Source organism: Plecotus auritus (genome assembly GCF_963455305.1).
Source record: "Plecotus auritus genome assembly, chromosome: 8".
Taxonomy (NCBI): Eukaryota; Metazoa; Chordata; class Mammalia; order Chiroptera; family Vespertilionidae; genus Plecotus; species Plecotus auritus.
This window is the reverse complement of record NC_137782.1, coordinates 79,237,972-79,259,004: the sequence shown is the minus strand read 5'-3', so window position 1 is coordinate 79,259,004 and position 21,033 is coordinate 79,237,972. Positions and strand designations below refer to the sequence as shown.

Genomic DNA, 21,033 nt, shown 5'->3' with positions numbered 1-21,033 from the left:
CTTGTAGAACCTTCTCATGAATGCAAGTATTTTGGGCTTGCATTTAGGTCAAATATACTAAAGTGATCACAAGATCCTGCTCTACCTAAAGAGTCTAGTTAAATATTAATGTGAGGAAATTTGCTCCTGCATATTTTCACAAGTAACTTCTTTAATAGGTATTATGCATTTTGCATAATTTAAATACAGACATCTGGGTGATTTGCACACCGGGCAGAGAGGACTATTTCATCAGAAAGATCTACATAGCATCTTCCCTAAATGCCTGCCAACAGTTAGCTCTGCAGTATTTAAATAAAGAATGAAGTTTGCAGTGGGAAGTGTAGTGGAAATCGAACTGCTCCATGTGTTTCTGTTCATTAATAGGAAAATATTGATTATATTTACTGTTTATGGGTCAACTGCCGATATGCCAAGGAATTTAGGTTTCTTAGTACCATGGAGTAGGTGGTGGCCAGCTTCTTTCCTTATTTCTGCCTGTGAATCTGGTACTGCTCATCATGTGTTCGAAATATATTTCTTTTGATCACAGGTACTGGAATGTAGATTCTTTCAAAGTCATGGGAAAATGCAAGGGCTTCTGTATTCATGTAATAGGTTCTAGTGTGATATCAGCTATAGATATTTAGGATACATAAATTATTTATGATGATAGTCTTTTAGAATATAGCCTTCTCATTTAAAGAAGATTGCCTTAAAAGCTTGACTTGTTTTCGTCATTTTAAGTATTTATTTGAGGTGTAAGAGCTGTTTTTACCTAGCAAGGGGAATCAAACAAGGCCTGGGGTCAGAGGTCATGATGCTGTTTATTAGTTTGGCTCTCGATGACTCCAATCTGATCTCTCTTTCTCTGGGCTTGACTTGTTGTCCTGGACCCACACTGTTTGCTTTCTGGAATAGCAGACAGACAATAAGCTGATATATAATTTCGATGTTATACATCTAGTGCTCTGAAAACAGTAAGCCAGTGGAGTTGTAGAATGTGTCTGGGAGTGGGAGTATAGTAGTGGGGAGGATGTAAGCTTTATCAGAGCAAGGACTTTGTTCATCAACATCATGATGTCTTTGATCTCTAGAGAGCAGGCGGCATGTATAGTAAGAGCTGTCTGAGAAGACGGGGCAAGCCACAAAGATTTATGGGGAGAATTTCCCAGGTAAAGAGAATAGCATGTGCAAAGGCCCTGCAGTGGGAATGAGAGGCCACTGGCTGAAGTGTTGTGAATCAAGTGGAGAGTGGAGGGGGAAAAGATTGGAGAGGTAGGTGGGGGTGGATTACTTGAGATGTGGGGCCATTTCAATCTACAATGCATGGGAAAGCATTGTAGAGTTCTTTGTATAACTTTAAAAAAATGCTTTTTGAAAGAGAGAGGAAGGGAGAGGGAGAGGAAGAGAGAAACATAGAAACATCGATTTGTTGTTCCACTTATTTATGCATCATTGGTTAATTCCTATGTGTGCCCTGACCAGGGATCAAACCCGCAACCTTGGCGTAACGGGACAATGTTCTAACTAACTGAGCTACCTGGCCATGACTTCTTAAGGTTTTGAAAAGATGACTCTGGCTGTCATATGGAGAATAGGTTGTAGAGTATAGTAAGAGAGGAAGCAGAAAGACCAACTGGGGCATGTCAGAGACTCCAGGCAGGAGACGTTGGTAGCCAGCCCAGATCAGCAGCAGTGGAGATGGAAAGCTGTGGATGATTCAGACTGTCTTGCAGGTAGAGCTGATGGGCCCACTGATGTTGGGTTTGAGGCAAAGAGAGGGATCAGTGGTGGCTTCTAGGTTTACCCACTTGATTATTTTATCCCCCAACCTGTGGATTGCTAATTCTGTCTTCCCACTTGATCCTTCTTCTTCCTGGGGCTTCATTCTGATGGCTGGTCCCTGATCCTTCCTTACCTCCCTAGGTGTGTGGTATCAGCCCGACCTTTTCAGTTTAGGTAGATTTCCTGTCTTTAATTTTTACAGACTGTTCTTTCCCTTTTCTCTTGTGTGTTTTTAATCAGATTATGATTCAAAGAGTGTAATAGAGTTCTCACATCAATGATTACATGTTACCAATCATTTTTGCAGGGACACAGAACATGCTGCTAACCAGAAAATATGTTTTTTTCTTCATTTCATCATTCTTTCTTGGAACACAGTAAAAATAAAGTTATTTACTGGAGTAATGTGAAGGAGATTCTTGTCCATTTTCATCATAGCTTGCTCAGGTTGCATGGACAAAGGGTGGAGGAATACTGGACGGTGGTTGAGGCAGTTGACCCGTACAGCTTCATTGACTTCCTGGTAATCTTGGTAACTATTTCCTTTCTCTGTTAGATGGACTGGATTCTTTCTTTGTGCAAAAGAATGTACAGGATACAGTGCTTCACTTTTGGATGAATGCCAGCTTGTGAAATATATTCAGGATTTCAAACCTAATTGGTTTGTGTCAAAAATGACTATCATTTGTATATCACAAAAGAAACATGTAGATTAGTTGACAATACTTGCTTATCATATTGGTGAGTAATAACTCAACAGTACCCACTTGCTGAGCTGTATGCAAAGTATAACAAGGATTTTTTTTTTCCTAGCAATAAAAATCTTTTGGATATTTGTCAGATTTTTTCAATGCTTGCAAACTCTCCAATTTTCTTATTTCTTCTTCTTCTTCTTCTTCTTCTTCTTCTTCTTCTTCTTCTTCTTCTTCTTCTATTTTTTTTATTAAGGTATTATATGTGTACATATCTTACCATTGCCCACCCCCCACCCCACTCCCATACATGCCCTCACCCCACAATGTTTTGCATCCGTTGGTTATTCTTATATGCATGCATATAAGTCCTTCAGTTGATCTCTTATTTCCCCCACCTCTCCCTAACCTTCCTGCTGTAATGTGACAGTCTGTTTGATGCTTTACTGCCGCTGTATCTACCTTTTTGTTCATCAGTTTATAATGTTTTTTATTATCCACAAATGAGTGAGATCATGTGGTATTTTTCTTTCATTGACTGGCTTATTTCACTTAGCATAATGTTCTCTAATTCCATCCAGGTTGCTACAAATGGTAAGAATTCCTTCTTTTTTATGGCAGCATAGTATTCCATTGTGTAGATGTACCATAGTTTTCTGATCCAGTCATCTGCTGACGGGCACCTAGGCTGTTTCCAAATCTTAGCTATCGTAAATTGTGCTCCTATGAACATAGGGGTGCATATATCCTTTCTGATTGGTGTTTCTAGTTTCTTAGGATATATTCCTAGGAGTGGGATTACTGGGTCAAATGGGAGTTCCATTTTCAGTTTTTTTAGGAAACTCCATACTGTTCTCCACAGTGGCTGCACCAGTCTGCATTCCCACCAGCTGTGCATGAGGGTTCCTTTTTCTCTGCATCCTCGCCAACACTTGTCGTTTGTTGATTTGTTGATGATAGCCATTCTGACAGGTGTGAGATGGTATCATATTGTCATTTTGATTTGCATCTCTCGGATAATTAGTGACTTTGAGCATGTTTTCATGTGACTCTTGGCCTTCCTTCTGTCTTCTTTCAAAAAGATTCTATTTAGGTCCGTTGCCCATTTTTTTATTGGATCATTTATCTTCCTTTTACTAAGTTGTATAAGCTGCCTGTAGATGTTGGAGATTAAACCTTTATCAGTGATAACATTTGCAAATATGTTCTCCCATTCAGTGGGCTTTCTTGTTGTTTTGTTGATGGTTTCTTTTGCTGTGCAAAAGCTTTTTATTTTGATGTAGTCCCATTTGTTTTTTTCTCTTTGGCTTCCATTGCCCTAGGGGCAGTATCAGTGAAGAAGTCTGAGATTTTGCTGCCTGTGGATTCCTCTAGTATTTTTATGGTTTTTCCGTCTTATGTTTAAGTCCTGTATCCATTTTGAGGTTTTTTTTTTGTGTGTGTGTATGGTGTAAGTTGGTGATCTAGTTTCATTTTTTTGCATGTATCTGTCCAATTTTCCCAACACCATTTATTGAAGAGACTGTCTTGACTCCATTGTATGTTCATGCCTCCTTTGTCAAATATTAATTGCGCATAGTGGTTTGGGTCGATATCTGGGTTCTCTATTCTATTCCATTGATCTATATGTCTGTTCTTGTGCCAGTACCAGGCTGTTTTGAGAACAGTGGCTGTGTAATACAGCTTGAAATCTGGTATTGAGATCCCTCCTACTTTATTCTTCTTTCTCAGGGTTGCTGTGGCTATTCGGGGTCTTTTTTTATTCCAGATGAATTTTTGGAGAGTTCTTTCTAGGTCTGTGAAATATGCCGTTGGTATTTTTTCTTATTTCTTTTTAATAAGAGTATGTAAAACAGTTGAGAAGAATGTCTCCACTTAAGGTGAACCAGTCTAAAGTAATTGTCACCTGGAGTCTATCTCCCTCTACAGTGTTTTTCAAGCTATCTCTAATGCTACCTCAAATTTTTCTCTGTTACTCTTCATCCTGCCAGATTCATCTTCTGAAGTACCAACCATTTCCTGTTTTCAGAAGTCTCAATGGCCTCCTGGTTTCAGGATCAAATGACCCATCTGCCTGGGTTTTTAGATCATCTCCCCAGGTTTATTAGTCAAATGGGGTGTTCAGCAGTTCCTTTTATGTAATAGTATATATATATACTTATGTTTTCTTCTTCTGTATCTGTATTCAAGAAACCCCCTAAGAATGTTTTCTACTTTCCCTTTTGTAGCTTGCTGAAACCCTGTTCTTGACTTTGTTTTAAATAGACAGTTGGAGATGACATCACAGATTTCAAAGAAATAAGGAGATGATAATAATAAGCAAAACAAACATCCCATCCTGCTGCAGAAACACCACCATGCAATCACTTATAAGAAGCAGATGAAAAGGGTCATGAGTTGGCCACTAAGGAAGAGAAGAGGGAAGGTTGTTAAGGGGGTTTGCCTAGGCTTGTGCCTTAGAAGCTGAATGAGTGAAGATTCTAAAAACCCTCTTCAGTACCCTCAAATCAAATTGATTTGGAGTAATACATTGATTTTCCTATTCTTATTGAGGAATCATAGGAATGGGATGATGTGAAAAGCGGAGCTGAGTCTCTGTAAGTGAAGGCCTGGTGAAACAAGGAGACACCTGAGAGCAGTCTTCTCTAGAGGAATGGGATCTCTTTTCCAGCAGAAGGAAGGAGTTAATAGAGGATATTTAACCACCTTTGTTAATCCAGGGCAGAACCTAGGAACTCTGTCTTTATAATGCATCAGCTGGGATCTGGTTCTCTACCGTTCCATCTAACTAGAGAGAAGAGTGGACAGCATGCAGACCACTCAGGCTTTGAACTGGAAAGATGATAGAAATGGCAGGACAAGAGTCAAGGACTTGCTCATCCTGTGTTAGAGCATAGGGAATTTCTGGACAGGGATACCTAAGACATACGTAAGATAAAGAAAAAGAGTAGGGCAATTATATAAACTTAGCCTAGTGGTGGATGGATGGATAAATGGATGGATGGACTGACAGGCAAACAGAATGCCAGAAAAGGAGTAAAGCATGCAAAAGACAAAAGATCCAGATCCTGATGAAAACATACCTCAGGCATAGAAGGGAATTTCTTATAATTGCTTCATTCTGTGGAACAAGTTAATGAGAAATAGGAATTCAATAAACAAAGCAAGATGATAATAAAAAGCAGATGAGATGAGAGAGAGAAAGAAAGAGAGAGAGAGAGAGAGAGAGAGATTATAAACCTAAAGATAGACTTGGAGGTCTAAAACAACATCCATTGCAGGACTAATGAATAAAATTAGAACTATCAAGGGAAACAGTAGTTGCCATTGAAATCAAATTACTAAAAGTTAATGTCTGGATAATCTCATTGCACACAGATGAAAGGATCAAGATATTAAAGCAATCAGAAGCTAAAAGATAAAGAAGCAAAGACAATGTATATAAGGATAATTGGTGACCCCAAAGTAGATAGTCAACAAATGAAACAGAAATCTATACTAATAAAAGGGTAATATGCTAATTAGACCGGGAGACCTTCCAGACCCTTCTGGACAAAGCCATGGTGGCGGGGCCAAGGCAGAGGCGGTTAGGGGTGATCAAGCCAGGAGGGGAGGGCAGTTGGGGGTGATCAGGCTGGCGGGGGGCGGGGCATTTGGGGGTGAGCAGGCTGGCTGGGGGGTCCAGTTGGGGCCAAGCAGGCTGGCAGGGGGGGAAGCAGTGGGTGAGCAGGCCAGCAGGGGGGGCAGTTGGGGGTAAGCAGGTCAGCAGGCAGAGTGGTTAGGGGCGACCAGGCAGGCAGGCAAGTGAGCGGTTAGGAACCAGTGGTCCCAGATTGCGAGAGGGATGTCCAACTGCTGGTTCAGGCCCTATCCCACAGGACATCCCCGGAGGGGTCCCAGATTGCAGAGGGTGCAGGCTGGGCTGAGGGACACCTCCCCCTCATGTCTGAATTTCATGCACCAGGCCACTAGTTGAAATATAAAAAACAAGAATTTTCATGAAATGAAAAATAAAAGAACTGAGTCTGCAGATTGGAAGAATGAATTGTGTTCCAGGAAAATTTAGAGTACAGAATGTTCTATACTGATATCTATCCTAACTAAACGATTGGGTTTCAAGTGTAAAGGAAACATTTTCCAAAGATCCAGGCAGAAAACCAAAGGATCTGCCATGGACTGAGAGTCGGACTAGCTTCATATTTTTTTAGAGCAGCGTGCACTTTCTGAAGACAGTAGAGCCCTCCTCAATGTTCTCCGAGAAAGGAAGTGTGACCCGGCATGTGGCCCAGTGATGCAGCTCCCTGGCATTCGGGTGTAAGGGCCGGAAGCACATGGCCTCAGACATGTCCAAACTCCAGTAGTGCTGCTCAAAACGGAAACAGGGATGAAAAATATATGTATGCAGTGTTGTCAGCCTCTAATATGTTTCATCATGTCTTACTTAGAAGGATATTTTAGGACATATCTCTTGTAGTGAAGAAACACTTGGTTGAAATTCAAGTGTTTCTTCGCTACATATAATTATTCTTCACTACATATAATTTTTCTTCACTACATATAATTTTTCTAATATGAAATTCAGATAAAATCACATGCATTAAAAAATTAAAAAGCAGCTTTGCTAGAGGATGATTTTCTTTGTTACAAAAGTCTTCCTGCCTGCCTGACTTCCTCCTCCCTCCTCACACCCACCCTGGGCATGTGCTCCAAGCCCCGAATGTGGCGTTCTTCCTCCTGTTCTGCTGGGGGCTGTAGTCACGTTTGCAGAAATTAGGTGCACTTTATACTGGGAGGCATCTGTACAAAAGTCCACTGTTCATGGAACCCATAATTCTCCATAGATTATTCCATAAAGAGATTCTAATATTTAATTTTGGCAATCCCCTCAACCCCCACCCTCAAATGCACTTAAAACAGTGGTTCTCAACCTTTCTAATGCCGTGACCCTTAATATAGTTCCTCATGTTGTGGTGACCCCCAACCATAAAATTATTTTCGTTGCTACTTCATAACTGTAATTTTGCTACTGTTAATGAATCATAATGTAAATATCTGTGTTTTCCGATGGTCTTAGGCTCTACAGCAGCGGTTCTCAACCTGTGGGTTGCGACAGGGGCACCTAAGACCATTGGAAAACACAGATATTTACATTACGATTCATAACAGTAGCAAAATTACAGTTATGAAGTAGCAACGAAAATAATTTTATGGTTGGGGGTCACCACAACATGAGGAACTGTATTAAAGGGTTGCGGCATTAGAAAGGTTTGGAACCACTGACTTAAAATCACTTACTTCCTACAGTGCCAAATAATCAGCAATTATTGAGTGACTGCTGTGAACCTGGTGCAGCTGTATTCACCTAACATAGTGTGAGGAAACACAGTTTCTCGAGCTCTTACTCTAGTGGCACAGACACATTGCCAAAGTTTTCCCAGTATTTCCCAAGCAAGATCTAGCTCTCAGGTAAGCTTCTCCAGAGGGAAAAATAGTTTTTTTGTTGCTAAGTTTTTGTATTGGTTTTCACTTTTTTTTTTTTCTCTTCAGGAAAGCTGTTGAGTTTTGTCAGACACAGTGCTAGTTACAAAGTATGTGCTTGTGACTAAGAGGTTGAATCCCTGCTGCATCTTATTATAAATGAATACAATGGTTACATGGGATGCTCACAGTGAGCCTAGCCCATGTGTGGCTGGCCTTCTTCCCGCCCATCTGGGCAGCCCTGCCTGCGGCTCACCTGAACCACTGGAATCTGCCAGAAGTGATGCTGCAGTTGTCCCAGCCCTGGACACATGTTTTAAATTCAGTGGTTGAAGGAAAGCATACTGAACATATTGTTTGCGAATGTAATGAACATAATGTTTAAAATAAGCTGATTCTATGTTTTGACCCTCTTAGTCAGGCCATAGTTTCCTTTTAATGCAAATATTGGTTGCCAAAAGATTAGTTTCTATACAAAATATGTGCAGCTATACATAGTTTATCACCTTCATTATTTGGGACCCAGTGTGCGTGGAGTTGGGGGAGGGATCACCAGCCCTACTATTTAAATATTCCATCTTATCAAAGAGGTGTTTCATAAATTATGTACACAGTAGATGCCACTCAATAAATACTTTATATGTGATAGATATTTTTGTCTGAAATCACTTTTTCACTTGAGCAATGATTTAAACCCTCATTTTTAGTTTTATGAGGTGACACTTTTATAATATCATGTAGTGAATGCAGCTTGAATGCCTTAGAGCTTTAGGGCAGCATTAATCATAAATTCATCTGCCCCTCCCCCCCCCAATCCTGGGAAACTTTCTCTTAATTCAGGTTTTATCCATTCCATGTATGGATGTGTGTGTGAGTGCATGCTGGTATGTGTTTGTGTGTGAGTGTTTTGGGAATTGATGGAAACAGGTAATGCTTTTGACCTAATGGCTCCAAGTTATGGTTTTCAAAGTCTCTGAGACTTATTTCAGGGAAGGAAAAAGATTGTTTTTCAGTGGTTAAAAAAAGAATATTAAATTAAACTGGGATGTAGTCCAAAACAATTTCTTTAGCGTGAGTGGGAGCTATTAGATTTTTAAATATTGCCCCTTTTTTTTGGGGGGGGGGGTGTTACTGTACACTTTCATGCAGAAAGTACATATGTCTCTAGATTTATGAGAACAGTCACTCTTCTTTTCTCATGGACCTAGAGACCTGGAACAGTTCATTACTTACCCTGCATGCAGTACTGTCACAGTTCTGAGCTATCAGACCTTCCAGTGAGGACTTTGTTTTATGAAATGTAGCTATATGATTAAATTCTCCATTGTAATAGATAGTTTTTTTAAAAAAAACCACATACTTTTAAATTTCTACATGGAATTCAACCATGGGAAGAAGGGAAAGCATGAATTTTACCATATCCCAGAGGTAGGAGCAGGGGTTGCTTTATTTAGAGTGCTCATTTCAGTTAAAATTTGCAAGGGCCTTGGTGTAGCAAATCAAGATGACTACAGCTCTTACCTCGAAGCCTGAAGTCTGAGCCCGGGACGTGAGCCTAGCTGATAGGAGTAATTGAAGAACAGTGACACCCTTCATTTCCATATATATATATATATATATATATATATATATATATATATATATATATATATTTTTTTTTTTTTTTATTGATTTTTTATAGAGAGGAAGGGAGAGGGATAGAGAGCTAGAAACATTGATGAGAGAGAAACATCGATCAGCTGCCTCCTGCACACCCCCTACTGGGGATGTGCCTACAACTGAAGTACATGCCCTTGACCGGAATCGACCCTGGGACCCTTCAGTCCACAGGCCGATGCTCTATCCACTGAGCCAAACCGGTCAGGGTCAGAGCTTCATTTCCTTTTCTTGAATCTAAGTTATGCATTGGCCATTTTCTCTGCATCTATGTAATGGTTGTTAAATTAAATTGCTTTCTTTCAAGTGGTACTTTTTATGTTTTGTTTTTAACCATCTTTTTTTTTGCCACTTTATTCTGTTGCCCTCTTGCATGATGCCAGCTCTGCGTGTGCACCTTTGAGACTCAAATGCCTGCAGAAGGGGAGGCCTGAAGGACTTCTCTCTTTCCACCACCCTTCCCCAGAACCTTTTAGGAGCTGCCTTGTTTGCAAAGTTGTGAAGTCCTGATTCCTTCACTTAGAGAATGGCAGATTTTAGACATCCTATCTAATAAAATAGCAATATGCAAATTGACTGTCACTCCAACACACAAGATGGCTGGTCCCATGTGGTCAAAGATCCTGCCTCCATGTTGACACAAGATGGCCACCACAAGATGGCCAGCAGGGGAAGGCAGTTGGGAGGGATCAGGCCTGCAAGGGAGGACAGTTGGGGGTGATCAAGCCTGAATGGGAGGGCAGTTAGGGGTAACCAGGCCAGCAGAGGAGGGAAGTTGGGGGGGACCAGGCCTGCAGGGGAGGGCAGTTAGGGGTGACCAGTCTGCAGGGGAGGGCAGTTAGGGGTGACCAGGCCTGCAGGGGAGGGCAGTTAGGGGTGACCAGGCCTGCAGGAGAGGGCAGTTAGGGGCAATCAGGCTGGCAGGGGAGCAGTTAGGCATCAATCAGGCTGGCAGGGGAGTGGTTAGGGGGTGATCAGGCTGGCAAGCAGAAGTGGTTAGGGGCAATCAGGAAAGCAGGTAGGCAAGCAGTTGGGAGCCAGCAGTCCTGGATTGTGAGAGGGATGTCCAACTGCCCATTTAGGCCCGATCCTAGGGATCGGGCCTAAATGGGCAGTTGGACATCCCTCGAGGGGTCCCAGATTGGAGGAGGTGCTGAGGGACACACACCCCTGTGCACGAATTTCATGCACCAGGCCTCTAGTCATTTTAATATTTAAATGACATAAAATACATTTAGCCATTCCAGGAATGTAGGGAGTGCCTATTATGTTTTAGGCATTGCTGGGTGTTGGCGTTCCAGAGCTGTGCCTTAGTCATGCTGTCTTATTGTTGAAGTGGGGGAGGGAAAGAGATTCACGAGGAGGGTCTCTGATCAGGACCCACAGTATGTAGCTTGGAACTTGCTCCCCTGTTTCTCTCTGTGCACCTACAATCAGAGCAGAGTGTCATGATCTTAGATATGACACATCTTGAACTCAGCACAGCCCAGCCCAGCCTCAAGGCTGGAATTTTCACCTTCAATCTTCTGGAATTTGTCTGCTTTTCCTTAGACTTGCCAGAAGCCTGATTTTAGAGGTTTTGGTTGTTTGTTTTTTTGTTTTGTTTTTGTTTTTGTTTTTATCTTGGGCCAGATGGGTCTAATGTTTTTTTTTTTTTTTTTTTTTTTTTTTTTTTTTTTAATATATTTTATTGATTTTTTTACAGAGAGGAAGGGAGAGGGATAGAGAGTTAGAAACATCGATGAGAGAGAAATATCGATCAGCCGCCTCCTGCACACCTCCCACTGGGGATGTGCCCGCAACCAAGGTACATGCCCTTGACCGGAATCGAACCCGGGACCCTTCAGTCCGCAGGCCGACGCTCTATCCACTGAGCCAAACCGGTTTCGGCTAGATGGGTCTAATGTTAAGACACAGGCCTGCTAGTCTCTTCCCTGAGGGGCTGCCATTGACCCTCCTCCCTGCATTTCTCTGAACTCACTCTAGTTTGAGTGGGAGCTATTAGAGTTTAAATATTAATTCATTTGACAAATATTGATTGAGGAGCTACTATTTGCCAGACATGAAATTAGGCACTGGTTTATAGTATTTATATAATGTACTTTTATATAACATTATATAGTGACTAGAGGCCTGGTGCATGAAATTCATGCATGGGGGGGTGTCCCTCAGCCCAGCCTGCACCCTCTCTAATCTGGGACCCCTCGAGGGATGTCCAACTGCCCACAGGGATCAGGCCTAAATGGGCAGTCAGACATCCCTCTCACAATCCAGGACTGCTGGCTCCCAACTGCTCGCCTGCCTGCCTTCCTGATTGCCCCTAACCACTTCTGCTTGCCAGCCTGATCACCCCCTAACCACTCCCCTGCCAGCCTGATTGATGCCTAACTGCTCCCCTGCCAGCCTGATTGCCCCTAAATGCCCTCCCCTGAAGGCCTGGTCACCCCTAACTGCCCTCCCCTGTAGGCCTGGTCACCCCTAACTGCTCTCCCCTGCAGGCCTGGGTCCCCCCCAACTGCTCTCCCCTGCAGGCCTGGGTCCCCCCCAAATGCCCTTCCCTGCAGGCCCGGTCACCCCCAACTTTCCTTCTCTGCCGGCCTGGTCACCCCTAACTGCCCTCCCCTGCAGGCTTAATCGCCCACAACTGCCCTCCCTTGCAGGCCTGGTCCCTTCCAACTGCCCTCCCCTGCTGGCCATATTGTGGTGGCCATCTTGTGTCCACATGGAGGCAGGATCTTTGACCACATGGGAGCAGCCATCTTGTGTGTTGGAGTGATGGTCAATCTGCATATCACTCTTTTATTAGATAGAATAGAGGCCTGGTGCATGGGTGGGGGCCAGCTGGTTTGCCCTGAAGGGTGTCCCGGATCAGGGTGGGGGTTCCCTTGGGGCGTGGGGTGGCCTGGGTGAGGGGCCTGTGGTGGTTTGCAGGACAGCCACGCCCCCAGGTGACCCAAGCGGAGGCCCTGGTATCTGGGATTTATTTATCTTCTACAATTTAAACTTTGTAGCCTGGAGCGGAGCCAAGCTTTCTGCTCCCTCTGTGGTGGCAGCCATTTCTGTTGGGATTTATTTATCTTCTATAATTGAAACTTTGTAGCTTTAAGCAGAGGCCAAGGCAGGCCAGGGTATGGGGAAAGCTTGGCTTCCTCCATCGCCAGGGACAACCCTAGCCTCCTGCTCTCTCCAGCTCCATGGCTGCCGCCATTTCTGTTGGGCTTTATTTATCTTCTATAATTGAAACTTTGTAGCCTGGAGTGGAGGCCTGGGCCTGCCAGGGTGTGCAGAAAGCTTGGCTTCCTCCATCACCGGGGAAACCCAAGCCTCCCTCCTGCTCTCTGTGGCCACAGCCATCTTGGTTGGGTTTATTTGCATATTCGCTCTTGATTGGCTTGTGGGCATGGCTTGTGGGTGTAGCAGAGGTATGGTCAATTTGCATATTACTGTTTTTTTTTTAGACAGAATAACTGCTAAGGAGAGAAACAGTTCAGGATAAGGGAGGTTGATGATTACTCTCTTGTCTGGGGCAATGGGAGAAGGTGGCTTTTGAGCAGAGAACTGAGGAAGTGAGGGCCTATATATGTATATAGGGAATTTTTCTAAACTAGGGCTGGTGTTTTCCCCTAGACATTTGCTAGTATCTGGAGATATTTTTGGTTTCACAACCTCAGGGGAAAGAGATTGTGTTACTGAAATCTAGTGGGTAGAGGCTAGGGATGCTACTAAACATTCTACAATACACAAAATATCTCCCTATAATGAAGAATCATCTGGTCCAAAATGTCAATTGTGCTGAGGTAGAGAATCCCTGCTGTAGGAAAAGAGAAGGAATAGATGATGTGAGAAGACAACAGCACTACAAAAGCAGAAGGAAAAAAGGAAAAGCAATGACCAGGCCCTGAAGTGGGGTAAGGCTGGCAAGTTTGAGGACAGCAAGGAGCTGAGGGTACCTAGAGACCCATGAGCAAGGGGGAGAGTGGCAGGAGATGAGAGCAGGCATGTGATCATATAGTACTTTGTAGAGGGATACAAAGACTTTGGCTATTATCTCAGTGAAATGGCAGACCACATAAAGGATCTGAGCAGAGGAGTGGCCTGCCCTAATATCCCTCTGGCTGTCAAGTAGAGTATGAAACATGGCTGGGGCTTGAGTGGTAGTATCCTTGATCATTGCGATGATACAGTTAAAAGATGCTATGTTTGGGGCCAGGGAAGGGAATGGTACAGGTGTCTTGATGCTATTGGATTATAACTGAAATGTGGATTCTGTTGCCTGTCATAAGGAAAACCGAACTCATGAAACCAGTGCTGGTAAAAGGAAAGAGGTTTATTCAAGTGCCAGCATCTCAAGAAGATGAGGGACTTTTCCCAGTCCTCAAAAAACAATCTTAAGATTTCAGTGCAGGTGGAGGTTTTTTTATAAGGAGGGAGAGGGAAAGCGTAACCAAAAGATCAGGGGAAGAGCTATGGACACGCAGGCAGTGCCCTTGCTGGTCCCAATATGGATTCTCATGGTCAGTGTGTCCTTGAGTTGGTCATGTGTTTTTATTTTCAATCAATTAATTCCTGTGTCTGGGCAGTCAGCATTAGCCAGGGCCTTAAAGGTCAGGCTGCTCCTTAGGTTCACACAGGAAATGAACTGCTGGATTGTGAAGTATACTAAAAAAAAACAAAAAACTTTTAACATGTAAGCTCTAGTTTTGAGAGAAAAATCAGGTTAGAGTAACATGCTTGGTTTAGCATTTACTAAGATTAATATGGGTAGCTTTATACAAGTATAGCATATTCACTCCACATTACATTATTGGGGGCATATTTTGATGGCAGAGTCCAATACTAAGTATGTAGTGTTAAGAGAAAGAAAGGAACAAAGTAGAGCCATGATTTTGGGTCCAAGTAACTGTAAGGAAGGTTGGCATTCTACTGAGAAGGGATAATGTGCAAGTTTGGGAGGCAGGAGGAAACAAGAGTAGGTTTTTATTTATTTTAAAAATCTTTATTGTTGAAAGTATTACATATGTCCCCCCCTTTTTTTTCCATTGACCCCACCCAAGAAGGGTGGGTTTTTTCATGCATTAAGTCTGAGTTGCCTATTGAAGTAGACAGGTCTGTTGCATGAGAGGTCTGCCAAGAGATTTAGATGTGAAAGTCATTAGCATGTAGATTGCAGGTAAAGTCAAGAGACAAGGAGAGATCACCAAGGGATGACCATAGATATTACACTTCCAAGGATGAAAGACTCCATGGAGTGGGCTCAGTGGAGAGCAGGAGGGGAGGAATTGGAGAACCACAAGTGTAGGGATCTCTTTGTAGGTGATTTTTTCTAAAGGGCAAGAGAGAAATTGGTGACAGCTGGACAGAGATACAGAGCCAAGGGAAGTGATGGTGGTGGTGGTGGATGGTGGGAGATCCATCACAGATTTGTGAGTACGTGGGAATGATCCATAGCTGGGAGAAGATGATGCAGAAGACAGAGGTGTGTGTGGTGCCGGGGCAACTAATGCACAGGAAAGGCCTCATCTTAGGAACATACCCAGGTTATCCATAGTAACTGGAGAGAAGAGCCAGCAAATTAGGAGACATCTAGATATTAGATGAAATAAAGGTTTTAAAGAGGGAGAAAGATTCCTTTGTAGTCGGGCAGTTGTAGAACCTTTCCTAAAGAAGGCAATATTTCAAAGAGGTTATATAAATTAGGCAATAAGTTTAATTCATTTTAATTGAACTTTTATGTTTCAAGTTTATTTTGCCTATCATATGCCAGGAATGCAACATGATGTTTAAGGTCCATTTTTCTTACAGTGTTTTTGGTGAGAAATAAAAAATTTTAACATTTTATAGCAGTGGTGGCCAACCGGTGGTCCACGGACCAGAGGTGGTCCAGGAGATCCGAAAGGTTGGCAACTGCTCCTCTAGAGAACACCTAAAAAAGAAAAAATAACTAAAAAGATGTTCTCTTTCCTCAACAATGTTTTATTTCACTTCTGATTTCAGGAACAAACTCTAGCCCTTAGGAAAGAAGGGATTGGAGTTGTTTTGGATTCTGAACTGCCCCATTTAATTGGCATTGATGACGACCTTCTGAGTACTGGAATTATCTTATATCACTTAAAGGTAAAACTGCCTGAGTGGAACATTCTAATTTTGTTTTCCTGTTTTCCTTTATACACTAGCAAGTTTTTTTTATAATACTCTGTGTCCCTGAACACAGCTATTACATTAAAGAATATGCAACAAATCCTTGAGTCCTTTTGGGGATTTCCCACAGTTCATTGGGATTTTGTGGTATTAGAAGTTCCCATTTTTGTGGAGTTCTAAAGCTAAATGTGTAGAATTAGCAAAGGCAGGTAAGGAACAAAAAGACAGAGAGACTAGGGAAGAAAAGTCACAAGTACTTGGAACCAGGATTGGCTATATGTTTTCTGGGCTATCATTTTAATTTTAAAGGTGTGTCTCCTGACTACATTATTGGACCTGGTCCTGAACAGGCTATTCATGTCAAGAGAGCAGAATTTCCACATCCACGTTAGTGGTTGCCTCTGTACCCTTGACTTTACTAACCTCTCTCTGATCCATGGCTTAAAATGAAAATTGTATTGCACTGTGCTTTGTGGGCTCCCATAAACTTTTAGACATAAAGAAACCCTCTTCACTGGAGGAGAAACTCTCCAGCAAGGATCAGCAACATCACTGAGAGGACTGTCATGGGCAGATTATGATACAGGCCAAGATAGGAGCCTACCCACTGTTAGACAGTAAGCCCAGGAGTTCTACTGTCATCTTCCCGACAACCTTCAGAGCATTGTTTCAGAGCCTCAGTGAACTCTCATAGCACTGAGGCTGTGGCCTTCCCCGGGACATTGCCATGGCTGTCGTGGCCTTCCCTGGGACATTGCTTATTGGATCATCAGGGCTTAAATGAAAAATGAAGAAACAGATGGCTTCTCATGTCCTTACTAATACATTTTACTTGTCTCTTCTCAGGAAGGTCAGACATATGTTGGTAGAGAAGATGCTTCAACAGAACAAGATATTGGTAAGAATCTTCATCAATTTTCTTTTACCAGTGAGTTTTCTTTTTTAAACCTCAGCCAAGGATTAAAAAAAAAAAAAGATTTGAAACATCGATGTGAGCAAGAAATATTAATCCGTTGCCTTCCGACCAGGGATTGAACTTTTGGTGCATGGGATGAAGCTCCAACCAATTGAGCCACCCAGCCAGGATGCTAATAATTTTAAAAATCATTTCATGGAGAACTTTCTTTTGAATGACAGACATGAAGTAATTATAAAAGGGAATCTTTTAAAAATTTGATATAGATCAGTATGTATATTTCTATAATGTGAAATTCAAATTAATAAAACAGAAGAATTAATTTAGTGAATAAAATGAAACTGTGAATTCTTCCCCCTCACCCTCCATGTATTCAATACTTTGTCATAGCTTTCAAGAGTATAGTTATTTAAATCACTCTACTCTTGTCACAGTGGGACACTGATTGATGGAAATGTGTCAACAGGCAATAGGCACAGGTAAAGGATATAAAGCCCCTTACTGGGAAGGATATAGACATGTACCTGCACAAAGATGATAATGGGAAATAGAATACACACACATACAGCATACACACATATGGAGGCACGGCTCCCTGGGTTTCCTAGTGATGCTGCCTGAGCAGGGTGAGGACATGCCAGGCTTTACAACCGTAACTTTGGGAAATCATGTCAGTGATGGTGGTGTGTATATGTGTGTGTGGCCAGGTGGGGTCGGCAGGGAAGAATTGTATCTTCGCAGCTGTTTTTAGAATTGCTGGCAATGAACTTGGTTTTCTACCAGTGTAAGTTGTTAATCAAGCAAACCCTAGAAATTCCTATGTATATTTACTGTTTGCTGTGAAACTGAGAGAGCAGAAAACCAATTCCCAGAAGTCCTTAGGATCAATAGTTTTTGAGTAGAACTAGGCATCAGGCCTCTTCTTCCAATCGTTAAATGATGTGTTTGACCTTTGAGGTGGCTTTACATGATGGTGAGTGGTAAAAACACGTGTTTTCTGTGAGCAGAGAAGTGCAATTCTATGGAGAACAATGGGAGGTACTTCGCCTGTCCTGAGCGGCTGGTGAAGATCTGTGCCTAAAATCGTGTAGGGTTATTTGACAGGCGTTCACATCTATGCCTGGCCATTCATTAAACAAGAATAACTCAGGATGGCCATGTGTGATTAGGGAAACCTTAGCTGCCACACGCTCTGTGATGAGAGGTCTGTGAGGTCAAGTTCTCTCAGGGTTGTCACAGGCTGTGGCAGGGTGCATCCCAGTACAGCTTCTGGAGACTTCCTGGGTCCTCCCAAGATCCATGTCATGCCAACTTCATCTTTGATTTCTGCTCCTGGAACATAGGATCTGTAATAATATGGAGGTCACAATAAGTTCTTGAGCATTGGAGCCCCTGTGTTCCCTCCGTTTTACTGTGAACTTGGGTTGACTAATGAAATAAATTTACTCAGCATCAAACAGAGTGGCTCAAAGGTATTCTGTTAAGACAAGTTACTCAGTTATCTTTTTTCTGATGATGAACTAAATAAACATCCCAGAATCTGTTTCCTTATACAAGTGATATTCAGACCCTTTAAGGTAACATTAAAGGGATACCTTCAGTTCTGTCAGTTCATGCTATGAACTAAAATTCAGCTTCCTCACTAAACATAAATGTTCACTTCACAGTATTTACATGAAAAAGAAAACACATTCAATATGGCAAAATTAATAAAGGTTGAGAATCATTGTTCTAGATACCAAAGAAACATTTCTCTGTTTTTCCAACTTAGTTCTTCACGGTCTGGATTTGGAGAGTGAGCACTGTATCTTTGAAAATGCCGGGGGGACGGTGACGCTGATACCCCTAAGTGGGTCTCAGTGCTCTGTGAATGGTGTGCAGATCATGGAGGCCACACACTTAAATCAAGGTATTTGGGTTTGGGTTTTCAGAGTTTTTTGTATATATGTTTGCTAGAAAACAAGTTGGCTCTGTAATGGGGGAACGTGTGCATCTTAGAATTATTTACTGATGATAGGAGTATAAAGAGTGAAGACTGCTTCATTATGCTGTTTTTCTCTCATTTTGTCGAAGGATTTATTTATAGTACCATTGTCTTATTGAATTAAACAGGAACATGTATGTTGTTGTCTTAGAAGTTACTGCTGTAGTGGAAATATGACTTTAACAGATTGTTTTAAGTTAAAAATTACCTTAACACAATGGCTTCTTTTAATAATTTTATTACCTTATTTATATTTTTAAATGAAAATTTATAATTATAACATAAAGGATCTGGTATCATATCTTTTTTCCTTTTGAAATAATTTCAAGTATTATAGAAAAGTTTTGAGACTAGTACAAAGAACTTGTTATTTTAGAAGCACTTGAAAATAAATTGCTAACAAGCTGCCCCATCACCCCTGAACACTCAGTGCGTATCTCCTTTAAACAATGGCATCTTACATGTAACAATAATCCAACCGTTCAAAGGAAACTGACACTGAGATATTTCTACCATCTGGTTCTCAGCCCTCCTCTGCCATCTGTCCCAACCAATGTCCATTATGGGTCCACTATTCAGTCCTGCATCCTGTTACATGTGGCTGCCATGTGTCTCTAGTCTCTTTGTTCCGGAAGATATCCTTTGTCTTTTCTTGACTTTTATGACTTCGACAATTTTAAAAAACTACACGTCAGATATGTTATAGAATGTTCCACCACATAAATGTAATATTTATCTGATGCTTCCTCATGACTAGTATCATGCATTTTGACAGGAATATTGGAGAAATGATGCTGTATTTTTCTTGCATCCCATTACAGGGTGTCTATTGCCATTCCTGTTAGCATTTGATTAAAGTGGAGCTTGCTAGGCTTCTTCACTGTGAAGTTTCTCTCTCTCTCTCTCTCTCTCTCTCTCTCTTTGGCATTTTTGATACAAAACTGAAAACAACAAATGAAACAAAGAGAAACTTATAGGCACAGACAACAGTATGTTGACTACCAGCAGAAAAGGGAGGTTCGGGGGAGGTAGTAAAAAGGGTCAAATATATGATGATGGAAAGAAATTTGACTTTGAGTAGTAAACATACAATGCAATATGTAGATGCTGTATTATAGAATTGTACACATTAAGTTACTCTTTTCTCTCTTTTTTATTAATAAGGATATTGGGAAGGTACTTTGAGATCATAAATGTTTCATTCTTATACTTTCACCCTCTGGTTTTAGAATCCATTGAGTTTTCCTTTTTGTCTGATTTAATTTTGATTCTAATGGTTGCTGAATGGTGATTTTCCTCCTTCTACATTTATTCTCTTTTTAATGTAAAACAACATTTATTTTTATAAATTAAAAAAAAAACTATTTTTACAAAAAGTTGGCTTTTTACTTTAAGAAAGAACTCTCTCTTTTAACATTTATTTATTCATGTATTAATTTAAATCCACAGGGGCATATGGCTTGCTATTTTATTTGGTAGGTTTTGGTTTATTTCTGTCATTATTTATTTTAAAGCTCAAATTGTCCCAGTTTTGGCAAAGGGGAGTTCCTTTTAAGCTGGTTTCTCTGTCCTTTTGGCTTGTCCCATTGTGAACACGTCTCGGGTTCATCTTATATTTTCCTGGAATCTGAATTCTCCAAGGATCCTGGCTTTTTTTTAGTGGAGAATGGGATTTGGAAACCAAGATCTGGGCATTAGGTCCTGTCAGTTAACAGAGTTAAGGAAAGTGTGTGTGTGTGTGTGTGTGTGTGTGTGTGTGTGTGTGTGTATGTGTGTGTGTTTGAGAACATTTATAACTACATTTATATTGGTATGTTGAAATATTTTTCACTATATCAGTAACCAGTAATTCACACCAACACCTCTAATTTCAACCCAATACCTTAAAGTTTATTCTAGTTTTCCCCTTTTTCTTATTTGTAGCTCCCTTTTCTTACAGTGACAAACCTGACTCCCATTATGTAACCATTACTCTGTCTCTGCTTCCTCCTCTTCATGCATGGTCCCTCCTCTTCCTGCTGAGGCTTTGACACCCATGTTGGCATACTCACCCTTGTCTTAGTTCAGAAACCTTCCTTACCCCATGCCACATGCCTATCATTTTCATGCTGATGCCCACTTTGCTCAGCCCTGCCTAATGGCTTTTGGACTGACTTATACTAGAGGAAAAGAAAGACACTGATATTATATGTTAAGCCCTTTTTTGTATATTATACACTACAGGCCCTATGCACAAAATACGTGTAAGAGTAGGCCTTCACAGCTTGGCAGCTGAGGGAGCTGCCTGGATCCTCCCTCACAGCTGGGGGCAGCTGCCTGGATCCCTCCCTTGCAGCCACGGCCGCTGCCTCTATCCCGCGGCTGCAGCCCCGGCTTCCAGAAGGACATTCGGTCTAATTATC

General features: G+C 41.7%; 1 protein-coding gene across 4 annotated transcripts in view; it reads left to right on the top strand.

Moving 5' to 3' along the window:
• KIF16B (kinesin family member 16B) overlaps positions 1 to 21,033 on the top strand; it is a gene marked incomplete at its 3' end in the record, with an annotated part of 439,094 nt that overhangs the window by 141,016 nt on the left and 277,045 nt on the right. For all 4 annotated transcript variants that reach the window (XM_080683869.1, XM_080683868.1, XM_080683867.1 and 1 more), the window contains exons 13-15: positions 15,588 to 15,707; positions 16,578 to 16,629; positions 18,419 to 18,556. In XM_080683869.1, the coding sequence (XP_080539995.1) occupies positions 15,588 to 15,707; positions 16,578 to 16,629; positions 18,419 to 18,556 (310 nt within the window). The remainder of the gene's footprint in view (positions 1 to 15,587; positions 15,708 to 16,577; positions 16,630 to 18,418; positions 18,557 to 21,033) is intronic.